We start from the raw sequence: 22,698 nt of genomic DNA, 5'->3' as shown, positions 1-22,698 counted from the left end.
AATATTGAAACAGAAACAGACCTGAAGTTAATTCATTAAAAAATAACTTCTATTTGCTCATTCATTCTTTGTTTATAGTGAGTCTAGCTGAATGACATTCCCAGTACTTCTACTGTTTCAATGCACCAACCATTTTGCCTAAAATGTCTTCTAGGAGAAATCATGCACAGAAGTAATGAACTGCAGTATTTAAAATTTAAAGCCCACCAGTTTTCTACCCTAAATTACATTCTACATCATTCACTTAAGATTCAATAGCTAAGAAAATAATTGTATCTGAATAGATACAATCAATCTGCCTCTTTAAATTTTAGATGTTGTGTTTTGTTGTATGACCAATCCTGCTGTCTCTGCATATTTTTTAATTAGGTAGAAATAGGCACTTAATGACAACATCAGTTGCTTACATACATACAAAAAGCAAGTGGACATACTGGATACATTTTAAGACTTACAATTAAAAAACAACTGTCTGAATGCAGTTTTGTATAGAAATCTAGAGATTTACATATTTTCACGATCTTTCTCCAACATTAAGATACTTCTAGGTAAGAGTTTTATTATGTTGTTGTCTCATTCTACAACTGAAATTTTAAAGGAAGGTATTCAAATAACGTTGTCTTTTACTTCTAATCCTTACTCCTCAAAGACGGTGTATCTTCAGAATGCCTGTTACTGAATGACTGCAAACACCTTGAAAGTTCAGTTCAGCACATTACTAGCCTCACTTCCAAACCAGAGTCTTCTCCAAATACAGGCGATGTTCTTGCTTATTCATATGATACCATTTATTATAATTTGATAGCTAAATGTTGGAAGTTGCCAGAAAAAGCACACAAAAGCATTGATATTTAATAATTGTGACAGTCTCTTGACACACAGGATCAGATAGGTATGCTTCAGACACCAGTATTTTGCCTTTCTTCCAACATGGATTCCAAAGTACTAGGGTTGAATGAAAAGTAATGCCTCCACCTTCATTACTTGGGTTTGGATGGGAACATTTTAATAAATCAAACAAAGACATAATCTCTAGAATGTGCTCTTTAACTACCACTATTCACTATTCCACATAATCACCAGATAATTAGATACATTTTTGCCAACGATGAACAAGTTTTCTGAAGCCGTCATAGAAGAAGTCGACATTCTGCTTCCTCAACCCACTGTGCACAGATCTTCCAATAGCGAAGCAAAGCAATTATGTGACCAACACATTCATGTGAAATGCCGATTATGCTTGAAATTTCTCTCTGAGTGATACAACGATAGTCCTGAATCAATCTATCAACATTTTGCTTGTGAAACTCGGTGGCTGCTGTCACAGGACGTCCAACTCTTTGTTTGTCATGCAAGTCAGATGCTCTCACCTCAACATCTTTAAACTTACTCACCCAATGACGCACAGTACTCACATCAACACAATCACCATAAACAGCTTGCATTCTCTGATGAATCTCCTTTGGGGTGACACCATCTGCTGTCAAGAATTCAATGACTGCATGTTGCTTAAGTCGCACTGACCAACCATCTGCGCAGGGTTCCATACTTCGCACTTTAACAAAACAACCATTCAATGCTAAGGCTTCCTGCCAAAATGGAACTGTAGAGGAGAGTCTACTGAACAAGCCAGTACCTGTCACATACCAGTACTGCCATCTGTTGAGAAGTTACAAAAGTGGAGGCATTACTTTTTATTCAACCCACGTATGTAATAGGTGCTGAATACTCCAGGTTAGGCAACTGAGAAAGAAGAGTCCCACAAGCCCCTTATCCTGCTTCCTGGCAGTAAATCAATAAAATAAGAACTTGTCACTTTTCATGACACCTAAAATCCGATGCCTTAGGCAGATACTTTTACTAAATGATTGGGATGACAATAGCTCTTCAGCATGAAGCAGTCCTACCCAAAGGCAGCAGGTTTCCAAGAAAGAAAGAAAGAAAGAAAGAAGAAAGGAGGGAGGGAGGGACAGAGGGAGGGGAGGAAGGAGGGAGAAAGCTACCTAGCTAATGGTCACAAATGTAGCACCAGTCTTTGACACACTGGAAAAAACAAAGCCCTGTCAATCCCGCACAACATGTCAAATAAGAGGGATTGACCTACAGGACTGATCTGGGTTCCACTGATCTGCTGCTCCATTCAGAAGAGCATTAGAAGTCATCTGTCAGTCGGTGATCACTTTATAAATAACATTTGTTGCCCAGGTTTTCTAATTTCAAGAAGCTCAAAATACAGCAAACAACCTCATAACTCCCCATTATTCAGTGAACTGAGTGGTTGGGAAATACACGTCAGATTTTGAAACATTTGACAATTAAAGCTGGAATCTGGGATATTTTGTTATATCGGTCTTTCCCTGTTATTACAGCTAATATAATCCAGACACCGAGGTGACTCTGAGGGAGTGCCTTGGCACAGTCAAAGACACATTTTAAGACTGATTATAATTAAAAGGGTGGAAAAATACAAGAAGTATTAGCGTCTCCTTACACTGTGTGTGAAATCTAATTTAAAATTGAACAAATTATTCTGCATCTGAAAATAGTGGGAGATTGAAAAACACATTCAAACAATGGAAATTAACCATAGAATTGTGGAAGACCTAGATATTCCTCTAGACGTGGTCTCTCATATAGAAAAAATAGCTATTTTTCATTTGTGCATTTTCATTTAGATGGGGTCCTGTGCCCTTAACCCCAGCAAGAGTGGAAGGCAGACTATAACGGTATTTCACAAAATCATACCTTGTCATCCCTTCCTTCCTTCCATTCTGTATACTGTACCTTTAAATTGTTTCTGACTTAGATCCATAGAAACATTGTCAAATGCTGACTCTTCATGTTAATGGAACAGGACCACCATGTATCCTCCCTTTCTTTCTTCTTTTTCATGATATTTCCTAAAGGTTTGTTGTGCATACACATTTCAGGAATGTAGGGGATTTTTGTTTGGTTTCGTTTGGCTTTTTAGATTTCACTTCTCAAAATCTCTCAGCCATTAAAGGATTCAATGTGTTGTCACTCAAAAAAATAACTTTTCCAAACAGGACACAGCTATTCATGACAGCAGCTACACAAAGCCAGATGGCTTCTGGACCTAGACATCAAAATTGGTCCTTGACATTTTACCTGATTATTTCTTCCTACAACAGAAAAGATTTGTCCTCCAAGCTCCAGAAGCAATAAATAGCAAGCTGGACATAGAAAATGTTACCAGAATGCTTTCCATCTGTTTTAAAACAGTTGTTGAGTGTTTCCCTCTCTGGTTTTCCTTCTATGTCCTTTTATTAAAGCTTTTCTTTAGAGGTTTGTATATCCCCTCTGCATTTTGTCAGCATTATTTCACTCCTTATAACTCTCTTTAAGTATGTTGGTGAACTCTGAAAAAGGAGAAGACCATTCTGGCTTTAGGCTGTGTCTTTTTTGACCATCATTAAAACTTAATTTATCACCTATCATCACACAATCAGAATTTAAAACAGCATTAAAGACCGATATCTTCCAGCAGGTCCAGCCAGTCCAGTTTAAATTTACATTTTACTGGTGTTTAAATCTGTGTTCTATGTCTTTCAATAGTCTTATGCTTTATCAATGTATTTTAATTATGCTGCACCCCCTTCAAGCTGTTAGGAGAGTTGGGTAGCAAATAACTACTACCACAACTACTTAATATTATTATTTCCACAATTTTTGAATTTCTATGGCTATTTAGACACACAAACAGTCTGGCTATAAAGGTCTGCTCCTGGGCACTTCACTCCCTGCATCTGAGGAAGGAGACTTGGGGCCCTTCCACATAGCCATATAACCCAGAATATCCATCAAGGCAGAATAACCCACAATATCTGCTTTAAACTGGGTTATCCGAGTCCACACTGCCATAAATCCCAGTTCAAAGCAGATAATGTGTGATTTTATTCAGCTGTGTGGAAGAGGCTTTAGTCTATGTTCTCCAAGTTACTTTCTAAGGTGCTACAAGATCCCTTTGGAGACTGTATTTTATTCAGTGAGAAACTCTTCTCTTTAGGCCACAAAAAACCAAAAGAGTGTCAATCTCTATATGCCTTAAAATAAGAATTAGAGATTCAGCTGGTCTATTGCAATTGGATGATTAACTCTATATTTCTATAAATGATATTTCACCCATAATCTGCATTGTTGTTGTTGTTTTTGTTGTTGTTGTTGTTGTTGTTGTTGTTCTGAGCTCTGACATATATATAATGCTAGAAATGCTGTAACTGCAATAAAACGGATTAGTAATTAGCAATAAAACGTGCCCAAGGTAACCCCATTAACCCCATCTGATGTTTTGCCATATCCTGAGAACAGCCTCATAAACAACAAACACTCTCCTGTGCTGGTCACATAGACCTTAGATAAGAATTACTACACAAACATTAGATGTTGCTCATGTGCATTTTGTCTTTGTCCACATAACTCTGAAGTTCAATAAAATACTGAGGCTTGGAATAACTTTTCATCTATCTCCACCAGTGCTGTGAGTAAGCCAGAATGAAAGCAGCAGTAAATAATAAAGAATCCTTTGACCTAGGTTACTGCTTGTTGTCTGTATGCCTTTCGGCTCAATTTCAGGACTCATCTCAGCTTCATGTCTGGCCTGGGAGGATACTGTAGGGTTGATGTTTCAGTTCTATCTTATGATACTAGTAACTTGATTTAGGCCACAAAACTTACTACCTCCTCCCCAAATGAAACAAAAACCCAACACTGAACTACAGCACAATTCTACTGTAGATACTTTGCTCCTAATAAAGCACAAAATGCTATCTAAAGCAATATACTACGCCCATAACTTATAAGGAACACAGGCAACAGTAATGATTCATGGGAGATTAAATCCAGTATCTTCTGAGGGCCATAAATTCTCCAGCCCATTCTAAGTTCTCCCTCCCTCCCCCTCTCTCTCTCTCTCTCTCTTAATATTACTGTGGGATATGCCTTTAATTGGAATAGTTACATATGAGTTCTATCTTTGCTATAATTCCACAGTGCATAAGAACAGCAAGGAGTATCACTAATGACCCTACAATATTATAAGGCTATCAGAATGCAGTGAATGACTGCATTATCTGAAGTAAAGGTGAAGCTATCCATAGCTAAACAAGGGTGGACAGATGCTCTGGTGCCCAAAGCATCATTCTGCAACTACTCAGCTATAGATGGGATTCGTGTGCACTCAATCTTTCTTCTCTATTCAACCACTAACTCATTTTTTTCTCAGAAATACATTGCCAAGCTCAGAGGAATAAGAAAGAAAGAAAGAAAGAAAGAAAGAAAGAAAGAAAGAAGCATTGCCTTATAGTGCTATTGCACAGCCAGTCCTTTCAAGAACACCGCTTTACCATTTGTTTCAACAATTCAGTTTAACAACAGATGATCATGGCACTACCTACATTTCTAAGAAATAGCAATTTAATTAAGAAAAAAAATACATTGTGTGTAACCTAAATATTCACAAGAAAACAGATGGAAAGATTTGAAATTTTGAAGAAGAACAAAGTAATCAATATTTGTTAATCTTACCTTACCATTTTTGGCAGTTAAAGAAACACAGTTCACCTCAACAGACAAAAAAGCATAGAGCAGAAAAGTCACCGAGGAATTAAAAAAGGCACCAATATTGATTTTTATGCATGCTGTTTTTTTAAAAAAAATGTAAGAGAGAAGTAAAGAGAGAAACAATTTCTTCTGGCAAAAGAGAAATCCCTTTAGAAAATGCATGCTTTTTATAATAGAAAAACTGTTTTTCTCCAAACCAATTCCTAAGTCTTGGTTTTTAAATAAAAGTATTATTTTAGCAACAAATAAACTGTGGGATTTACAAAGGCCACCTTTCTTCTTCTTTCAAATCAAAATTCAATTGATATTCCAAATGGCTATTTTTGTTTCCATACACGTGGGAAATTGAAGAGAAAATGTACATTGCATTTCCCAAACAACTGTCACTTATATATCTTATTTAATCAGAAACAACATGAAATAACCATTGCGCATATAGTTTTCTGATTTTTCAGCACAAGTGAAAAAAAACCTATTGCAGTGCCGCCATATTCATGGATTCTGTATCCATGGATTCAACCATCCACAGCTTGAAAAAAATTAATCCAAAAAGCAAACCTTGATTTACCCTTTTATACGAGGGCTGCCATTTTACTACACCATTGTATATAATGACACTTGAGCATTTTTGTTACTGTGAATAGTGCATAGAGACCCTGTAGTATTTTTATATCCCAGCTATCTCCAGGACACCTGAAAAAGGGAGAACTTTAAAAACAGAAAAAGGGGATATTTGCCTACTTCTTCCTCACTCTCTAATGTAGAGCTTTCTCTGCTATTTAGATGGGTAGCTTTTTTTGCAGGAAAGAAGACCTATTTTTTACCAGCAGGTAGAAAGAAAAGTCTTTGTTGATATACTTGGTATTTGAAATATTAATACAAAAGGAATTGACAGCTAAGGCTCCAGATTTAGAGTGCTTTCCCTTAAGGATAACTCGTTTCTAAAGTTTTGGAGAACATATGGAAGTGAACAAAACTTTTCCAGTTCTGGAAATATCTTCACGAAACTTGGGGTGGACAACTTACTTAATGTTAAGGCTTTTAATGCTGGGAAGACAAGGGAATTGTGGTTGGTGGAGCTTACCAAATGCATGTCACTTTTAAACTCAAGGCGAATTAGTGATATTAATAGTCGTATGGTATGGAAATATTAAACCTGATGGAAGCAGTTTGGAGAAAAACACAAGAAAGAAACAGCAACCTTGATCTCAGCCAAGTTTCCTGAGAACAAAGAAAAATATTTTTTTGAAAAACTGCATTCACATGCATATGTGTATGCACTTTAAAAAACATTATACTCTATGGGCTAAATATATCAAATTGTGCCTCTTTATGGATGGTATATGACAGGATGCTTGCCTGAATGCAGTGCAGCTCTACCTATCCGGATGGTCAGTTCATTTTCATACTCCTGAGGACTGGAAGGCTGCTGCTCGTATTTCTCCTTCACCACCCTCGAATCACAGCTCAGTGCCAGTGCTGTGTATGGAGGCTCACTGATACCCTGGAACAGAAAAAACACAAATAAATATCCCCACAAATAAATATCCTTTTCCCCCCTCTCCTCCATCTTAATGTAGAATGACTCAATTCTGTGCCGATTTGGTCAAGAACACTCCAACTCACAAGTTATTTCATTATGTTCAAGCTAAATGAACTTGACTGCAATTTCTCAATCACTTTACCTGAATGATAGGTTTCAATTGTTTTCTCAGTTGTCAAGATTTTAAAAGTATTACTCGGGAGGCTGATGGACTTGGTAGACACAGACTAATGTTTAGGTTTTGTAGAGGCTGCAAATGTGCTGCTGCCTGTTGAAACATGCTCTACAGCAGTGGTTCCCAAACTTTGGTCCTCCAGCTATTTTGAGCTTCATCAACTCCCAGAAGTCAGCATGCTCACCACACATCCATGTGTTACAATTGATCTGAAACCTGCCTTTAATCCAAATTGCTTGCTTGCTTACTTACGTAGGTGATCCATCGTAGTCCAAGGATGATTTTCCTCCAAGTGTAGTGTCTTGGTGGTGGGTCCGTAGGTGGCTGTGTGGAGCCCTATTCTTGATCCGTATGTTCTCCCGCAATTGGGATATCGTTTTCCAGGTGGAAAGCGGTCCCGATCAGGGTTGGCTTGACATGCCTTCTTCTTGGCACATTTCTTTGTGCCTCTTCGAATTCTGCAGTACTGCTAGTCACAGCTGACCTCCAGTTAGAGCACTTGAGAACCAGGGCTTCCCAGTTCTCGGTGTCTATACCACAGTTTTTAAGGATGGCTTTAAGCCCATCTCTCTTTTCCTGTCCACCAACATTACGTTTCTCATTCCTGTCCAGGCATTCTGACAACATGGTCAGTTCAGCGGAGTTGGTGACGTAGGAGCATCACTTCAATTCTGGTGGTCTTTGCTTTTTCCAGCACACTGACATTTCTCCGCCTGTCTTCCCAAGAGATTTGCGGGATTTTTTGGAAGCAACGCTGATGGAATCGTTCCAGGAGTTGCATGTGACGTCTGTAGACAGTCCATATTTTGCAGGCATATAGCAGGGTAGAGAGGACAATAGCTTTATAAACAAGCACCATGGTATCCCTACAGATGTCCTGGTCCTCAAACACTCTGCTTCATTCAGAAAAATGCTGCACTTGCAGAGCTCTGTGGTTATTTTACAAAAAAGAATGAATTCTGGGGTGTAGGTCTCCCAACTCATCACAGAACCATCCAGTTCCAAGATACTGGTGAAGATGGTACTAAAATAACAGAAGATGCAAAGCCACATCTGTATCTCCTAAATAATGCAACTCCTAATGGTGTGGTCATTAAAACTATCAATTCCTGATACCAAGGAGTTTCAGTTCAACCTATGGAACTGAAAAATATTTCTGCTTATATTTTTAAGTAAAAACTCTCGGATTAGGTTTGTTTACCAGATTTAGCAACCAGGATTGTTGAAACTAAGACTAGGTTTGAATACAAGCTACATTCACACTAGTAAAGAGTAAAGGTCAGCTCAGCTGCAATTCTTAGCTGGCATTCTGCTCAACCTCTTAATAGCCCAATTTCTAAAGAAAATGATTACAATCACCACAGCATTATAGACAATAATAAGAATAAATGATTCCCATTATGTTGGTAGATGTTTAGAAAGAGGAATTTAAATATGCAACATAAACAATAAAAAACACTGAAAGAAAACAAATAATTGGAGACATCGGCATTCTCTAGGGTTCCATTATGTAATAATACTGTAATTGTCATATGGCCTGTAATTTATCCCATTTTTAAACAATTCCCATTCCCTTTGTACCACTTTCCAATGATCAAATTACAAAAAAACTCTTGGATTTAGATTTTGTTACTTCACTGTATTAATTGATGGAAACTTTGATCATTATCAACAGCAAGCTTATCCTCAATTTCTACTGTTTCTACAATGAAACAAAAGAACCAGCACTCATGCAGAATTTAAGAATGATTCAGAAAATGTTTTAAGTGTAGATTTGTTATTCCTCAAACATGGTGCTTTACAGGGGCCCAAAAGTTGTTGCCTTCAATGTATGCAATTCTGTGTCTTTCTTCTTCTATCTTGCTAAGCAGAAAACGGTGGAACTACTGTTAATAGATATCATTGCAAGTTGATGGGGCGTCCCCTGGAAAACATCCTTGTAGATGGTCAGTTCTCTCACACCAGAAGCAACTTACTGTTTCTCAAGTCACTTCTGACACGAAAAAAAAAATTGCAAGGTGATCATCTGAGAGCACGGTAATCCCCCTTCTCCCTCACTACTCTTTTAAAGGACAGTGAGGTCATTCCCATTAGTCATCTGGAGTCAACCAGATGTATACATGTGTGTGTGAGAGAGAGTATGTTATACACATTTCTATCTATCTATCATCTATCTATCTATCTATCTATCTATCTATCTATCTATCTATCTATCAATTTTAGTCAAAACAACATCCCAAAAATCTTGAGTTGACTTATTTATATCTTTTGTTACAAGTTCCTAGGTTTTACCCATTAGTTATCCATGTCTCATATCAAAATCAATAGTTTTGACTCCCAAATCTATCCTCAACTTACAGAGTATATAAAGTATTACATTTCTGCTAAAAGTGTATTATGCTGGCAGCAAAATACTGCCCTAAAAATTTGACACAAAATTTAGAATATAGTAGGAAAGGAAACAAGAAACATAATGATATATGTACACAATGGATCCTACTACTACAGCACTTGTGGGAAATGTGCAATGATGAGTCTTCCAGTTCAGAGGTGGGAATAGTGTAGCCCACCAAATGCTAGCAACTTCAATCAACATAGCCCAATAGTGAAAAATGCTAGAAATGCTGTTCAGAAATACCTGAAGTGCTACACAACTCCTAACCCTAACAGTGAAGACTGTCTCTGCTACATCTGCAAATGGAAGAAAACATCTCCCAATGCCAACTAACATCACCTTTGGGTCTATAAACTTAATAGATATTTAAATTTTAGCAGTAGTAGTAGTAGTAGTAGTAGTAGTAGTAGTAATACTTTATTTGTATTCCACCCTATCTCCCGGAGAGGACTCAGGGCAGATTCTAACAAACAAAAAATGCCTAGAAACAACGAAACACAGATAAAGATAAAGGCTTCCTTTTCCGGCTTTGAGAGGTGGTGCTCATCTCTGGCTCTGGGTGGTGGTCCTCATCTCCATATCTAAGCATTGGTTTAATTTTTTTATCCAGTCCGGACTCACAGTGCAGTATCAGCTTAGGATCAACCACTGTGATGAAAAGCAAAGAATAATACAAATAGATACTGTCATGTGGGAAACAGTAGGGAGGTGCTTGATGAGTAAATGTCACTTTATTAAAAAGAAAACCCAAAGGTTAGAAATGAACAACACTAGTGTATTCCCTTAATTTGCATAATGTATTCTGACTGGTGGAATTCATACTAATCACACATTTGCTACCCTTCTTAAACACTGCTTAATCAGGATGATGTTTCCACTTTCGTTAAGCCAGCGATTACAAAATTGCACTGCAGAGAGGATCTCTTCATTGTTGAATGGTTTATTTTTACTTTTAATCATAAGTACCAGGGTGGTGGAGTATATTTTTCTTCTTGCCCTTGCACTCTTCACCTGCTTCTCCAAGAATATTTGCATTTAATCCCTGAATAAATTCCCATTTGAATCTGCATAATTTCTGTCTTGCAACCCACAAGGCAGAATAGAAAAATACATTGATAATTTTCCAATTTGCAAAGAAGCAACAGCCACAGGAAGACTGACACCAGTCTTGTAGAACAAGCTGCAAAATAAGTTTCAATGTATCATCAGCCCCTTAAAAATACAGAGTTCCAGCAACTGAAAAACAGCAATCACAGTTTGGATCTCTCAGGTAGAAGTGGCAGGAAAGATAGGAAAAGGAATGGACTACTTTATTCTATTTCCTACTATCTGCTAAGGTCTTTCCCTCCTATGCAATAAGTCATTATGGCATACACCCCCAGTCCAAACTAACTCATTTTTTTTATTGGTATGTGACATAGAATGGGTGGTAGAAGCCAGAAATTGGGAAACATGGAAAACAAATCATAGAATCAAAGAGTTGGAAGAGACCTCATGGGCCATCCAGTCCAACCCCCTGCCAAGAAGCAGGAATATTGCATTCAAATCACCCCTGATAGATGGCCATCCAGCCTCTGTTTAAAAGCTTCCAAAGGAGCCTCGACCACATTCCGGGGCAGAGAGTTCCACTGCTGAACGGCTCTCACAGTCAGGAAGTTCTTCCTCATGTTCAGATGGAATCTCCTCTCTTGTAGCTTGAAGCCATTGTTTCGCGTCCTAGTCTCCAGGGAAGCAGAAAACAAGCTTGCTCCCTCCTCCCTGTGGCTTCCTCTCACATATTTATACATGGCTATCATATCCCCTCTCAGCCTTCTCTTCTTCAGGTTAAACATGCCCAGCTCCTTAAGCCGCTCCTCATAGGGCTTGTTCTCCAGACCCTTGATCATTTTAATCGCCCTCCTCTGGACACATTCCAGCGTGTCAATATTTCTCTTGAATTGGGGTGCCCAGAATTGGACACAATATTCCAGGTGTGGTCTAACCAAGGTGGAATAGAGGGGTAGCATGACTTCCCTAGATCTAGACACTATGCTCCTATTGATGCAGGCCAAAATCCCATTGGCCTTTTTTGCCGCCACATCACATTGTTGGCTCATGTTTAACTTGTTGTCCACAAGGACTCCAAGATCTTTTTCACACGTACTGCTCTCGAGCCAAGCATTGTCCCCCATTCTGTATCTTTGCATTTCGTTTTTTCTGCCTAAGTGGAGTATCTTGCATTTGTCCCCATTGAACTTCATTTTGTTAGTTTTGGCCCATCTCTCTAATCTGTCAAAATCGTTTTGAATCCTGTCCTGTCCTCTGGAGCATTGGGTATCCCTCCCAATTTGGTGTCGTCTGCAAACTTGATGATCCTGCCTTCTAGCCCTTCATCTAAGTCATTAATAAAGATGTTGAACAGGACCGGGCCCAGGACGGAACCCTGCGGCACTCTACTTGTCACTTCTTTCCAAGATGAAGAGGAAGCATTAGTGAGCACTCTCTGTGTTCGTCCACTTAACCAATTACAGATCCACCTCACCGTAGTTTTGCCTAGCCCACATTGGACTAGTTTGTTTGCCAGAAGGTCATGGGGGACCTTGTCGAAGGCCTTATTGAAATCCATGTACACTACATCCACAGCATTCCCCGCATCTACCCAGCTTGTAACTCTATCGAAGAAAGAGATCAGATTAGTCTGTCATGACTTGTTTTTGATAAATCCATGTTGACTATTAGCGATGACTGCGTTTGTTTCTAAGTGTTAGCAGACCACTTTCCTTAACAATCTTTTCCAGAATCTTGCCTGGTATCGACGTGAGGCTGACCGGACGGTAATTGTTTGGGTCATCCTTTTTTCCCTTCCTGAAGATTGGGACCACATTGGCCCTCTTCCAATCTGCTGGAACTTCTCCCGTTCTCCAAGAACTCTCAAAGATGGTTGCCAATGGTTCCGAAATGACTTCCGCTAGTTCCTTCAATACTCTTGGATGTAGTTGATCTGGCCCTGGGGACTTGAACTCATTTAGAGCGGCCAGGTATTCCTGGACGACTTGTTTCCCAGTTTGGGGTTGGATGTTCTCTAATCCCTCATCCACTCCATCTTGCTGAGGTTGAAGATGACTTTCTTTTTGTGAGAAGACCGAGGCAAAGAAGGCATTAAGTAGTTCTGCCTTTTCCCTACCCCCTGTCTCTTTTCTTATACTTCCTTCAGCAAGTGCAAGAAAGAGAAGTGTCTGATCTTAGAAAAACACGCATCTCTAAACCCTACCCAAAGCTATTAAAGAAAAGATCCACTGGCACTGCACATTCATTTTCATCCACCCATCTTCCTGGTTGCTTTTCTTTCCAAGTGTCATGCCATTGTGAGAAGTCATATCTTAATTAGTGGGTAGCCTATGAAATTCTAATGTCTAGTTTCTTTAGCCTAAATCTAAATTGCTTTCATCTAGAGCAGTGGTTCTCAACCTGTGGGTTCCCAGGTGTTTTGGCTACAACTCCCAGAAATCCTAGCCAGTTTACCAGCTGTTAGGTTTTCTGGGAGTTGAAGGCCAAAACATCTGGAGATGCACAGGTTGAGAACCACTAATCTAGAATAAATCTACTGAATCAACAAGTGTAATAGATTAAAATGAAAATATGCTAACGTGAACAAGGTAAAATATAACTGGGATAGGATTTTTCAGAGAGAAATGAGGGAACGCAGTCGATCCTAAGGCATTTAATAATGGTATTAAATGCCATTATGCACTGTCTCTCTTGCTAATATTGCATTTTTCCACTTAATCTTCATTAAAATACAGAAAATATTTTGCAATATATATTCCCATGTTTATATAACATTTAAAAAGGAGGTGCATATCTTATCTCAAAGCAAATTTCCCATTGAAATGCATTGAAATGCTATTGATCCATTCTGGCCCCCCAAACCCACCCTCTCCCCATTTGTTTTATTATGTGTTTTTAAATAAGATAATGTACTTCATAAATAACAAATAATGTGTAAATGGACATTCACGTGGAACAATAAAAAAGAAAGATCAACATTAAAATGGTAGAAGCACAAAGTTGTGGCAAGGAAACACAAAGCTGTACTCATTCCAGCCTCCTTTTTTCGCTTGCTCTCTCTCTCCCTTTCTCTTCACGGAGCCAAATATGCCAGGCATAGAAAAACACACAAAATCAACTAACCCAAATTTTCTCAAAGTGGACAAGAGAACGAGGCATGAAGGCTTGAGGCACAAATGCACAAGAAACTGAGGCTGCTCCATTGAAGACCTAAAGCCCCATACTCTTGTGCTAGCTCTTTACTCAAAATGCTGCTCTTATGTCACCTACACAGAGGTTTGAATTTTCCAGGGATCACTTTAATACAGAAATAAATGGGATCCGAGCTACAAATCTATTTCTAGTTACTTCCCATCAACTGGGAGATATCCTGATCCTACTGAGATAAGTTCACAAAACTTTGGGAAATTTGAAATATTAGACAACCTCCAACATGGCATTTCATTTATTCCAACTGTGATAACTCTGAATCATCCAGACAATGCTCCCCACGTAGAACCTTTAATTAGAATGTGTCCATTGGTTTAAAAAGGCATTAAGGAAGGGGAAAGGATGCTTACCCCACGCTAAACTGGCTTACATGTCTAATTAGAGCTGACAGAAATAACTGTAGGGAATTGGTGTATAGTTGTGGATAGTTGGCAAATAGTGTTCTTGAAGAGAAAATATCTCCTCAGCTGGATGCAAATGCCTTATTTGGTACATGATGGTCCCAGCAAGACTGTTTTATGTTGTTTCAAGAGTGACATTTTCAATGCCTCCTGCCCTCCCAAAACAGCTATGTGTATACCAACAGATGCTGTTTGCATTATTACTGCAGCAAAAGATACTAATAATATGAGTAGTTATGCAGAACTGGAAAAGGAAAGAAATATATTTGAATACAATTAAAATAAATGCAAACATTGAATTCTATCAACTTTCTTCACTGTGCCTCCACTTATCCACAACGTCCATCTGTTGCCGTATGCATGCATTACACGGAGAGAAATTAAAACTAGCTTGGGAGGACATTTTCAGCAGAAGTGATTTACTATATTTACTATATTTATAACCTGCTCTCTCCCACCCCAATGGGGACTCAGAGTGGCTTACAACATGGCAATACATTTGCCAAGCACTTACACTCATTTGCCAACCACTTACACTCAATTGTCAAAGAACTCATCTCTGAATTGTAGCTGTAGGTTCGGCCAGATGACAACTTTAAGCTACTGGTAACTTAAAATAAACCACTGAGCTGCTGAACTTTGCTGACCAAAAGGTTGGCTGTTCAAATCTGGGGAGCGGAGTGAGCTCCCGCTATTACGCCCAGCTTCTGCCAACCCAGCAGTTCGAAAACATGCAAGTGTGAATAGATCAATAGGTACCACCTTGGTGGGAAGGTAACGGTGATCCATGCAGTCATGCTGGCCACATGACCTTAGAGGTGTCTACGGACAACGCCACTTCTTCGGCTTAGAAATGGAGATGAACCCCCAGAATCAGACATGACTAGACTTAATGTCTTGGGAAACCTATACCTAAAAAGCTATTTGCAGAGTCCACTGAATGGGCAGATCTAATTGGTTACTTCAAAGAAAGTTTTTACTTTAACGATAGACTCACCATCACCACAAATTTCCACAAAATACTTTTGAAAATTCCTTATTTCATGATTAGTTTGTCCATACAATATTGGGATACAATATTCCTTTGAGAAAACAAGTTCAAGGACCCAATGGACATATGGAAGTTGTTGTGTTGCAAGTGCTGTAAGTTGGACTGAAACCAGTATTGGGCTTGGTTGATCTTTTGGCCAATATTATTGTCTGTTTTCCTTCCTGTTCAGTTTCAGATCACCTCCTAGCTCCATGTATCATCTGGGAGGATACAACAGGCCTAATATTTCAGTTCTATTCAACAACTGTGCAGTCCTTTTGACTTCTAGTAACGAATATTGAAGCATTACCAGGTATTCCAAGGAATCCACATATGATTTATTCCTGATGTGTAGGACCATAAGGATATTGACCTTAAAGAGTATCTTCTGGAAAACATTTTTTTAGCAGCATCTACTCCAGGTTCCACTGCCACAAGACAAAAAGATGAACTACGGGGAGAGCCAAGGCATATTGTGTGCTGCGCATTTATTAGTCACAATTATGGTGGCATATGGAATAAACAATTCATAGGAACTGTTATGTTTCTTTTTTCCATACAGACATTTGCACATGACCACTTTCTCTCACATATTATTAGCTTGCATAAATATTTACTATTACAACAAACAAAAGTCTAGCAAACAGCCTTCATGGATATGTGTTGATGGGAGTTCTCCCTAACTTTATTGTTGCCAGGTGTCTATTTTATGAATGTAAGCACGCCGGGTGTACTTCCCAGTCCCATTCCAAATAATGCCTTTTCTGCCCAAAACTACTAAACTCCAACTAACAGATTCATTCTTAATCATCAGTAATAAATTGTTCCAAAACAAAACCATAAAAACAGTATAAAATTATTCACCATGGAAGAAATAATATTACAGGCATATTTCCTAGTAAGATTTTTAAAAACTTTATAAGCACTTGATTAGGTCCTTCCGTCCCTACTACATGTTTCCGCCAACTGCTGTTCAGGTTCTATTAGAACAGAAGGCTCATAACCATTTAAAACAGGATGTTTTATTTATATGATAAAAAGGATATCTGTGAAGGAGGAGGAGAGATCTCATTTTCTTATTTAAAAAGAGAATCAGATCAAGGCAGAGATTTCCCCACTTGTTGTTGTTCATTGTCCTCAAATCAACTTTGATTTAAGGCAACTATGGGCCTTTCCAGAGATGTGTTATATCCCAGGATCTGATCCCAGGTTTTCTGCTTTAAACTGGATTATAGGAGTCTGCACTGCCAGATAATCGGGGATAAACAGAAAACCTGGGATCAGATCCCAGGATATAACACCTGTCTTGAAAGGCCCACAGTTGCCTTAAATCAAAGTTGTTATGGAACAAGTGCAATTATGACTAGAATGGCTCCTGGACTATGTGGCATTGAACTGTTGCCTACTTGTAAGCTGCACTGAGTCCCCTTCAGGGTGAGAAGGGTGGGGTATAAATACAGTAAGTAAGAAAGTGAGTAAATGGTGGAGATTTCTACATTTAATTCACATAATAAAACAACAATCTAAATGGAGCCATTAACCACTCTATGGAATTATCTTTGTTAAAGAAGAAAATCAGTGGAAGTGTGAATTAACAGCTTAGCTTGGATCACTCAGTAATTTCCTATACCATTTTTCATGGATAGGTTGGTGTTGCACAAAATGGTTTTCAGTATTTATTTGCATTCTGTGATGGTTTCTTTCTTATCAGGTGAAGAAGTGTGTGTTTCTGGAAGGCCCAATAAATTGGATAAAAATTAATGAACTAAGATTCAAGCTAGATAAGGGAAGTGAACAATTAATGTGAGATGTCACATTTCTCAAAAGTGATGGAACCATGAGAGGGGGAGAGGAGAAATTCTTTACCAGGAAACATGTGTTTGCAAAACAACTTATTTCAATGTGTTCACAGTAAATATATGACTTATAAGTGTTATATACAGAGTGATTATTTGCATGTTTATTTACATCTTAGTTTACCAACTAGGATGTATATTATTAGAATCAACTAAGTGTTGTATACCAGCAATACTTAGAATATTCTCAATATGTGTGTGTTTGTCTCCATGCATTAAAACTATATGTACTCTAGTATTGGCGATCTGAAATGCAGGAAAATATTAGTGGAAACTTCTGCAGTAAAGGGAAGGAAAGATATCTTCCTCATGAAGATTCAAAAGCAAATCTTGGGTTTGAAGGTTGTCACATTCATGGGGAACAGCACTCCCTAGTGCTATAAACTGCCTTACATGGTACACATCTTGACTCTGAGTAAAACCAGTCAGCCCTTTCATGATGTTCAGGTCAACTTCTTGCCAAAGGAAGAAGATAATGAAGAATAGTGAATTATGTCCTAACCCACAGAAGGGTCAACCTCACTATCACCTGTCACTGTCAAAGAAATCAGCCTCTCTCTCTGATGACCTTTAAAGTAACATATAGGTGACTCCTTCTGAGAGCCACACCAAAGAAAGTCATCTTAAAGTCATTCTGTGATAGCTTTTCTAAGTAAACTAGTCAGTAAAAGCAGACACTTTGTAGAATCCTACCAGTTCCTATTACGTTAAGTCAAAATGCTACTGCAGGAGAGTGGGTGATGTAATAATATCCAAATGCAGTGTTGTGAAAGGAAGCCTTTTTCTTCACACTGAGGCACCAGCGGCAAAACCGTCCTGCCATTGCCAGAGAGGCGTCTTTCATCACCTCTCCCTTCCCCCTCAGGGTGCAAGGAATCTTATATTATGTTTTATGATGTCTTAGATTTTATTTGTTTTATTGTTGTAATACTGTTGATTGTTATATGTTTTAATTGTGCTACTTTGTAACCTTGTGTAGATGCGGGGAATGCCGTGGATGTAGCGTACCTGGATTTCAGTAAGGCCTTCAACAAGGTCCCCCAATGTGGGCTAGGCAAAACTACGGTGAGGTGGATCTGTAATTGGTTAAGTGGACGAACACAGAGAGTGCTCACTAATGCTTCCTCTTCATCTTGGAAAGAAGTGACAAGTGGAGTGCCGCAGGGTTCCGTCCTGGGCCCGGTCCTGTTCAACATCTTTATTAATGACTTAGATGAAGGGCTAGAAGGCATGATCATCAAGTTTGCAGACGACACCAAATTGGGAGGGATAGCCAATAGTCCAGAGGACAGGAGCAGAATTCAAAACGATCTTGACAGATTAGAGAGATGGGCCAAAACTAACAAAATGAAGTTCAACAGTGACAAATGCAAGATACTCCACTTTGGCAGAAAAAATGAAATGCAAAGATACAGAATGGGTGACGCCTGGCTCGAGAGCAGTATGTGTGAAAAAGATCTTGGAGTCCTCGTGGACAACAAGTTAAACATGAGCCAACAATGTGATGTGGCGGCAAAAAAAGCCAATGGGATTTTGGCCTGCATCAATAGGAGCATAGTGTCTAGATCTAAGGAAGTAATGCTACCCCTCTATTCTGCTTTGGTTAGACCACATCTGGAATATTGTGTCCAATTCTGGGCACCACAATTCAAGAGAGATATTGACAAGCTGGAATGTGTCCAGAGGAGGGCGACTAAAATGATCAAGGGTCTGGAGAACAAGCCCTATGAGGAGCGGCTTAGGGAACTGGGCATGTTTAGCCTGAAGAAGAGAAGGCTGAGAGGAGATATGATAGCCATGTATAAATATGTGAGAGGAAGCCACAGGGAGGAGGGAGCAAGCTTGTTTTCTGCTTCCTTGGAGACTAGGACGCGGAACAATGGCTTCAAACTACAAGAGAGGAGATTCCATCTGAACATGAGGAAGAACTTCCTGACTGTGAGAGCCGTTCAGCAGTGGAACTCTCTGCCCCGAAGTGTGGTGGAGGCTCCTTCTTTGAAAGCTTTTAAGCAGAGGCTGGATGGCCATCTGTCAGGGGTGATTTGAATGCAATATTCCTGCTTCTTGGCAGGGGGTTGGACTGGATGGCCCATGAGGTCTCTTCCAACTCTTTGATTCTATGATTCTATGATTCTATGATTCTATATTGGGCTTGGTTCCCATGTAAGCTGTCCTGAGTCCCTGAGTCCCTTTGGGGAGAGTGAGGTGGGATATAAGAACAAAGTTGTTGTTGTTGTTGTTGTTGTTGTTGTTGTTGTTGTTGTTAGGTTAATCCCTGGAGTTCGCATCAATTTGATTGTATTTTCTCTGTTTCTTAAATTGCCATTCTTCCTGTTAAAATTCTGCAGGTGGAATTTGCCTCTGCATCTCTAGCATCTGTTTAGGGAACACTGCATTTTCCCAGCGCTCATTAGCTCCTCATACCAAATGCTTTTCCTACGATGGTCCTGAAATTTCTGCACTGGAAACTTCCCTTCATCTCACATCAGATAAAGCTAAAATAGATTCCCCTGTATTATTTTGAAATGTTTCTCATGCATTAACACATCTACCAGGGCTCTAATGCCAGCACATCAGATGTGTTGGTAAAATATAATAACTTTATTTTTGTATCCCGCCTCCATCTCCCCAAAGGGACTCGGGGCGGCTTACATGGAGCCAAGCCCAATAAAGTCAGTTAATAACACATTAAAATACATAACAGTGTACAAAAAAATAAAACAACAACATTGTAAACAATATAAAACAGGCATCAAAATCAACAACCAATAACAAAAATCAGTTTCTGAAAGGTAAAAATAAAGTATGTATTCTCACATTTCCTATTGCCTCCGCCATCTATTTCCTATCACTAAGTACTCCACAGCAACCTTTAAAGATGTCAAATGCCTGGAGGTACCAAGTAGGCAGGAGCACACTGTCCTATCACATTTCCAATTTGCCTTTACAATTAATAACATAGAGCATTTTATGTCCTGTCAACAGAGTACTTGAATCACACAGAAATGACATGGCTCCAATTCAAATGAATTATGATCTCCATTAGACAGACTAGACAGGGAAGGAAAGAGAGGTCAGAGCATTAAAAACAGAGGGAATGGGTTATGAAAGCATCAATTGGCACTGGAAGACCAAGGCTAGAGAAATTAGAGGCTTGCAGGTTTATAGCTACCTTTCTTCCATATCCCAAGTTTGACCTTTCTCTGATGCATCACTGGTGTTTTTTTTCTGACAACCTTCAACATGCAAAGAGATTCACATAGTTTCAAGACACCAAAGTTTCCAAAGGCCTTTTCAGTTAAATTGTTTCCAGTGTTCAGAGACTCATGAGCTAGTAGCAAGATGTTTATGAAACTGTTGCTTGTACTTTTTCCAGCTCTGTACCTGCCTTTTTTTTATAATTCTGCATATTCATTTAAATGTATACCTTATTTTTTCCTTATAATTCTCTCTCCTTATAATGTCTCTCTCTGCAGCACACCTTACCAAATGAAAGTGCTCTTGTTGACTAAGTTGTGGCTGCATTTTTACATTAATCACAGTCCTATTGGAACATTCATCTCATTCCAATATGAAAACCCCTCTTTTGATGCCTTTGGAAGTTTTTTAAAGTCCTGTGATTTACTTCACTATTTGGGAAAGTACTGACTTTAAAAAAACATATGGTTTGAACCCTGAAGTGGGATTATCATGGGAGAGTAGTGAGGATGGGAAGAGGGTGTCCACGTTGGTGAATCATCTAGATTACCTGATTATTCCTGCCATGGGAGGTTCACTCCCTTCCTTTGTATCAGCATCCCATAAAGGGGGTGTTACCTTTTAAATTTGGTGTTAGCACATGAATCTTTGTCTATAAACCATTATACACATATTTAGGTCTGCCTTTCACCTTCTCTACCAGCTTCATTTACAGAAAGTCAAGTACAATCAGAATAATAGGAATACAAAAATCATTTGATTCTGTGACTATTCAAATATACATATGGATGATGGATATCCAAACACAGATCCATGCATGTGGTAAATACATGTTCCCCATTGCAATCATGTAGTCACAAAATGGTGGCCCAGTATGGCTTTCCAAACGTATTTCAATTTGGATTAAAATAGGTGCTTGTGGCAGGTAAAGGGATGAAACCTGAGCAAGCATAATTCTCTACAGAGCTGGGATACAGCCCTCGTGTAGATTCAATGGCAGTTATATGCTATATACCATGAACACAAGAAATCTAACTTATTAGTACTAAGTATATAGTACCGTAAGTACTCAGCATCTTTAATGTTGGGCACCCTTTCTTCCTAGTTCCCATTAGCTCCAAATATTTTGGAAGCTGATGTGTGATGAATGGGAAGACTCCTGAAAATACTAATCTGTTGTAAATATATGGAATTCAGATGGGTGCATGTGGGGCTCTCAGAAAATACCTCTATGTTAGCAGGGCAAAATTGCCTGCAGTACAAATGGGTCTAAAGCAGCTCTTCCCCTATGTTCACCAAGTCTTGACAATTCTGTGGCCAGTCCTAGAAATGTTTGTGACAAAGAAGTCACACTGAGTTTAACAGGAGTTTAGCAGCACTTGCTTCCCTTGAAGTCACAGAAGTAGAGAAGTGGCTAGTGATTTTGGCAGCATTTGACTTTAGCTTCCTCTTAACATTTTCAGTCATTTTGAAAAATCAGGTATTTTTCAGCAGCAGCTCACAGGCTGAAGGGGGAACGCCATTATTTTAAAGTGAGGCTATCAGACCACAGACCCCACCAAATCCACATGTCCTGTTCAACATACAACTGTGAATTCTACGCCATGATACAGAAAGTAGTTATTCTTACAGTATTTCCTTATTCTGTGGCATCCCTACAGAAAAAAAATAAAGAGGCTTCACAAAGAAAGTGCCTCCACAAGCATGTTAGATTGATGCCATTAGACTAGGTCAGCCATCTTCAATGATTGTAATCTTCAACTAAATTGAGCCCCTTTTCTAGAAGAAAAACACACAGATGAGATAAATGTTCTATAATGATTACACTGAGTGGCTTTTATGAATATTACTGAAGTAAATCATTAAAATAGAGGAGAGCACATAAAAACATTCAACAAAAGCTATTTCAGCTGGTCTCAAGCAGACCTCTTTCCTCTTCTCTAGCTGTTGAAGCACCAGCTGAAATAGTTGCATAAGTCAAAAAAGATTATACTTCCCAGACTTGTAGTGTAATAAAATGTCATCATCAATCTCTGCTTATGCATCTCTGGAGTAGAAATCTCGCAGATCTCCTAGTTATATCCTTGTTTTCTCAACCATGACAGAATCTAAATGGGTTTTTCATGGAACCTTGAAGAGAAAGCCTCAAACAACAAAGCAGGGGTAACTGGAATGGCTTTTATCCAAAAGACTTTCAACATATAAGCATTAAACCTTTAATACATACCTCATACCATCAAAGTATGCATGCTTTTAAGACAGA

The 22,698-nt window shown here is 38.8% G+C and overlaps 1 protein-coding gene across 2 annotated transcripts in view; it reads right to left on the bottom strand.

Annotated features, from left to right (window-relative positions):
* Positions 1–22,698, bottom strand: part of SLC39A11 (solute carrier family 39 member 11) — a 339,314-nt gene that overhangs the window by 204,536 nt on the left and 112,080 nt on the right. The window contains exon 5 of one of the 2 annotated variants that reach the window (XM_060764226.2): positions 6,961–7,084. In XM_060764226.2, coding sequence (XP_060620209.2) covers positions 6,961–7,084 — 124 coding nt within the window. Of the gene's footprint in view, positions 1–6,939; positions 7,085–22,698 lie in introns of both variants that reach the window. The other variant, XM_060764225.2, reaches the window with a different exon arrangement.

This window comes from Anolis sagrei, chromosome 2 (assembly GCF_037176765.1).
Source record: "Anolis sagrei isolate rAnoSag1 chromosome 2, rAnoSag1.mat, whole genome shotgun sequence".
Lineage (NCBI taxonomy): Eukaryota > Metazoa > Chordata > Lepidosauria > Squamata > Dactyloidae > Anolis > Anolis sagrei.
This window is presented reverse-complemented; position numbering and strand designations above follow the sequence as displayed.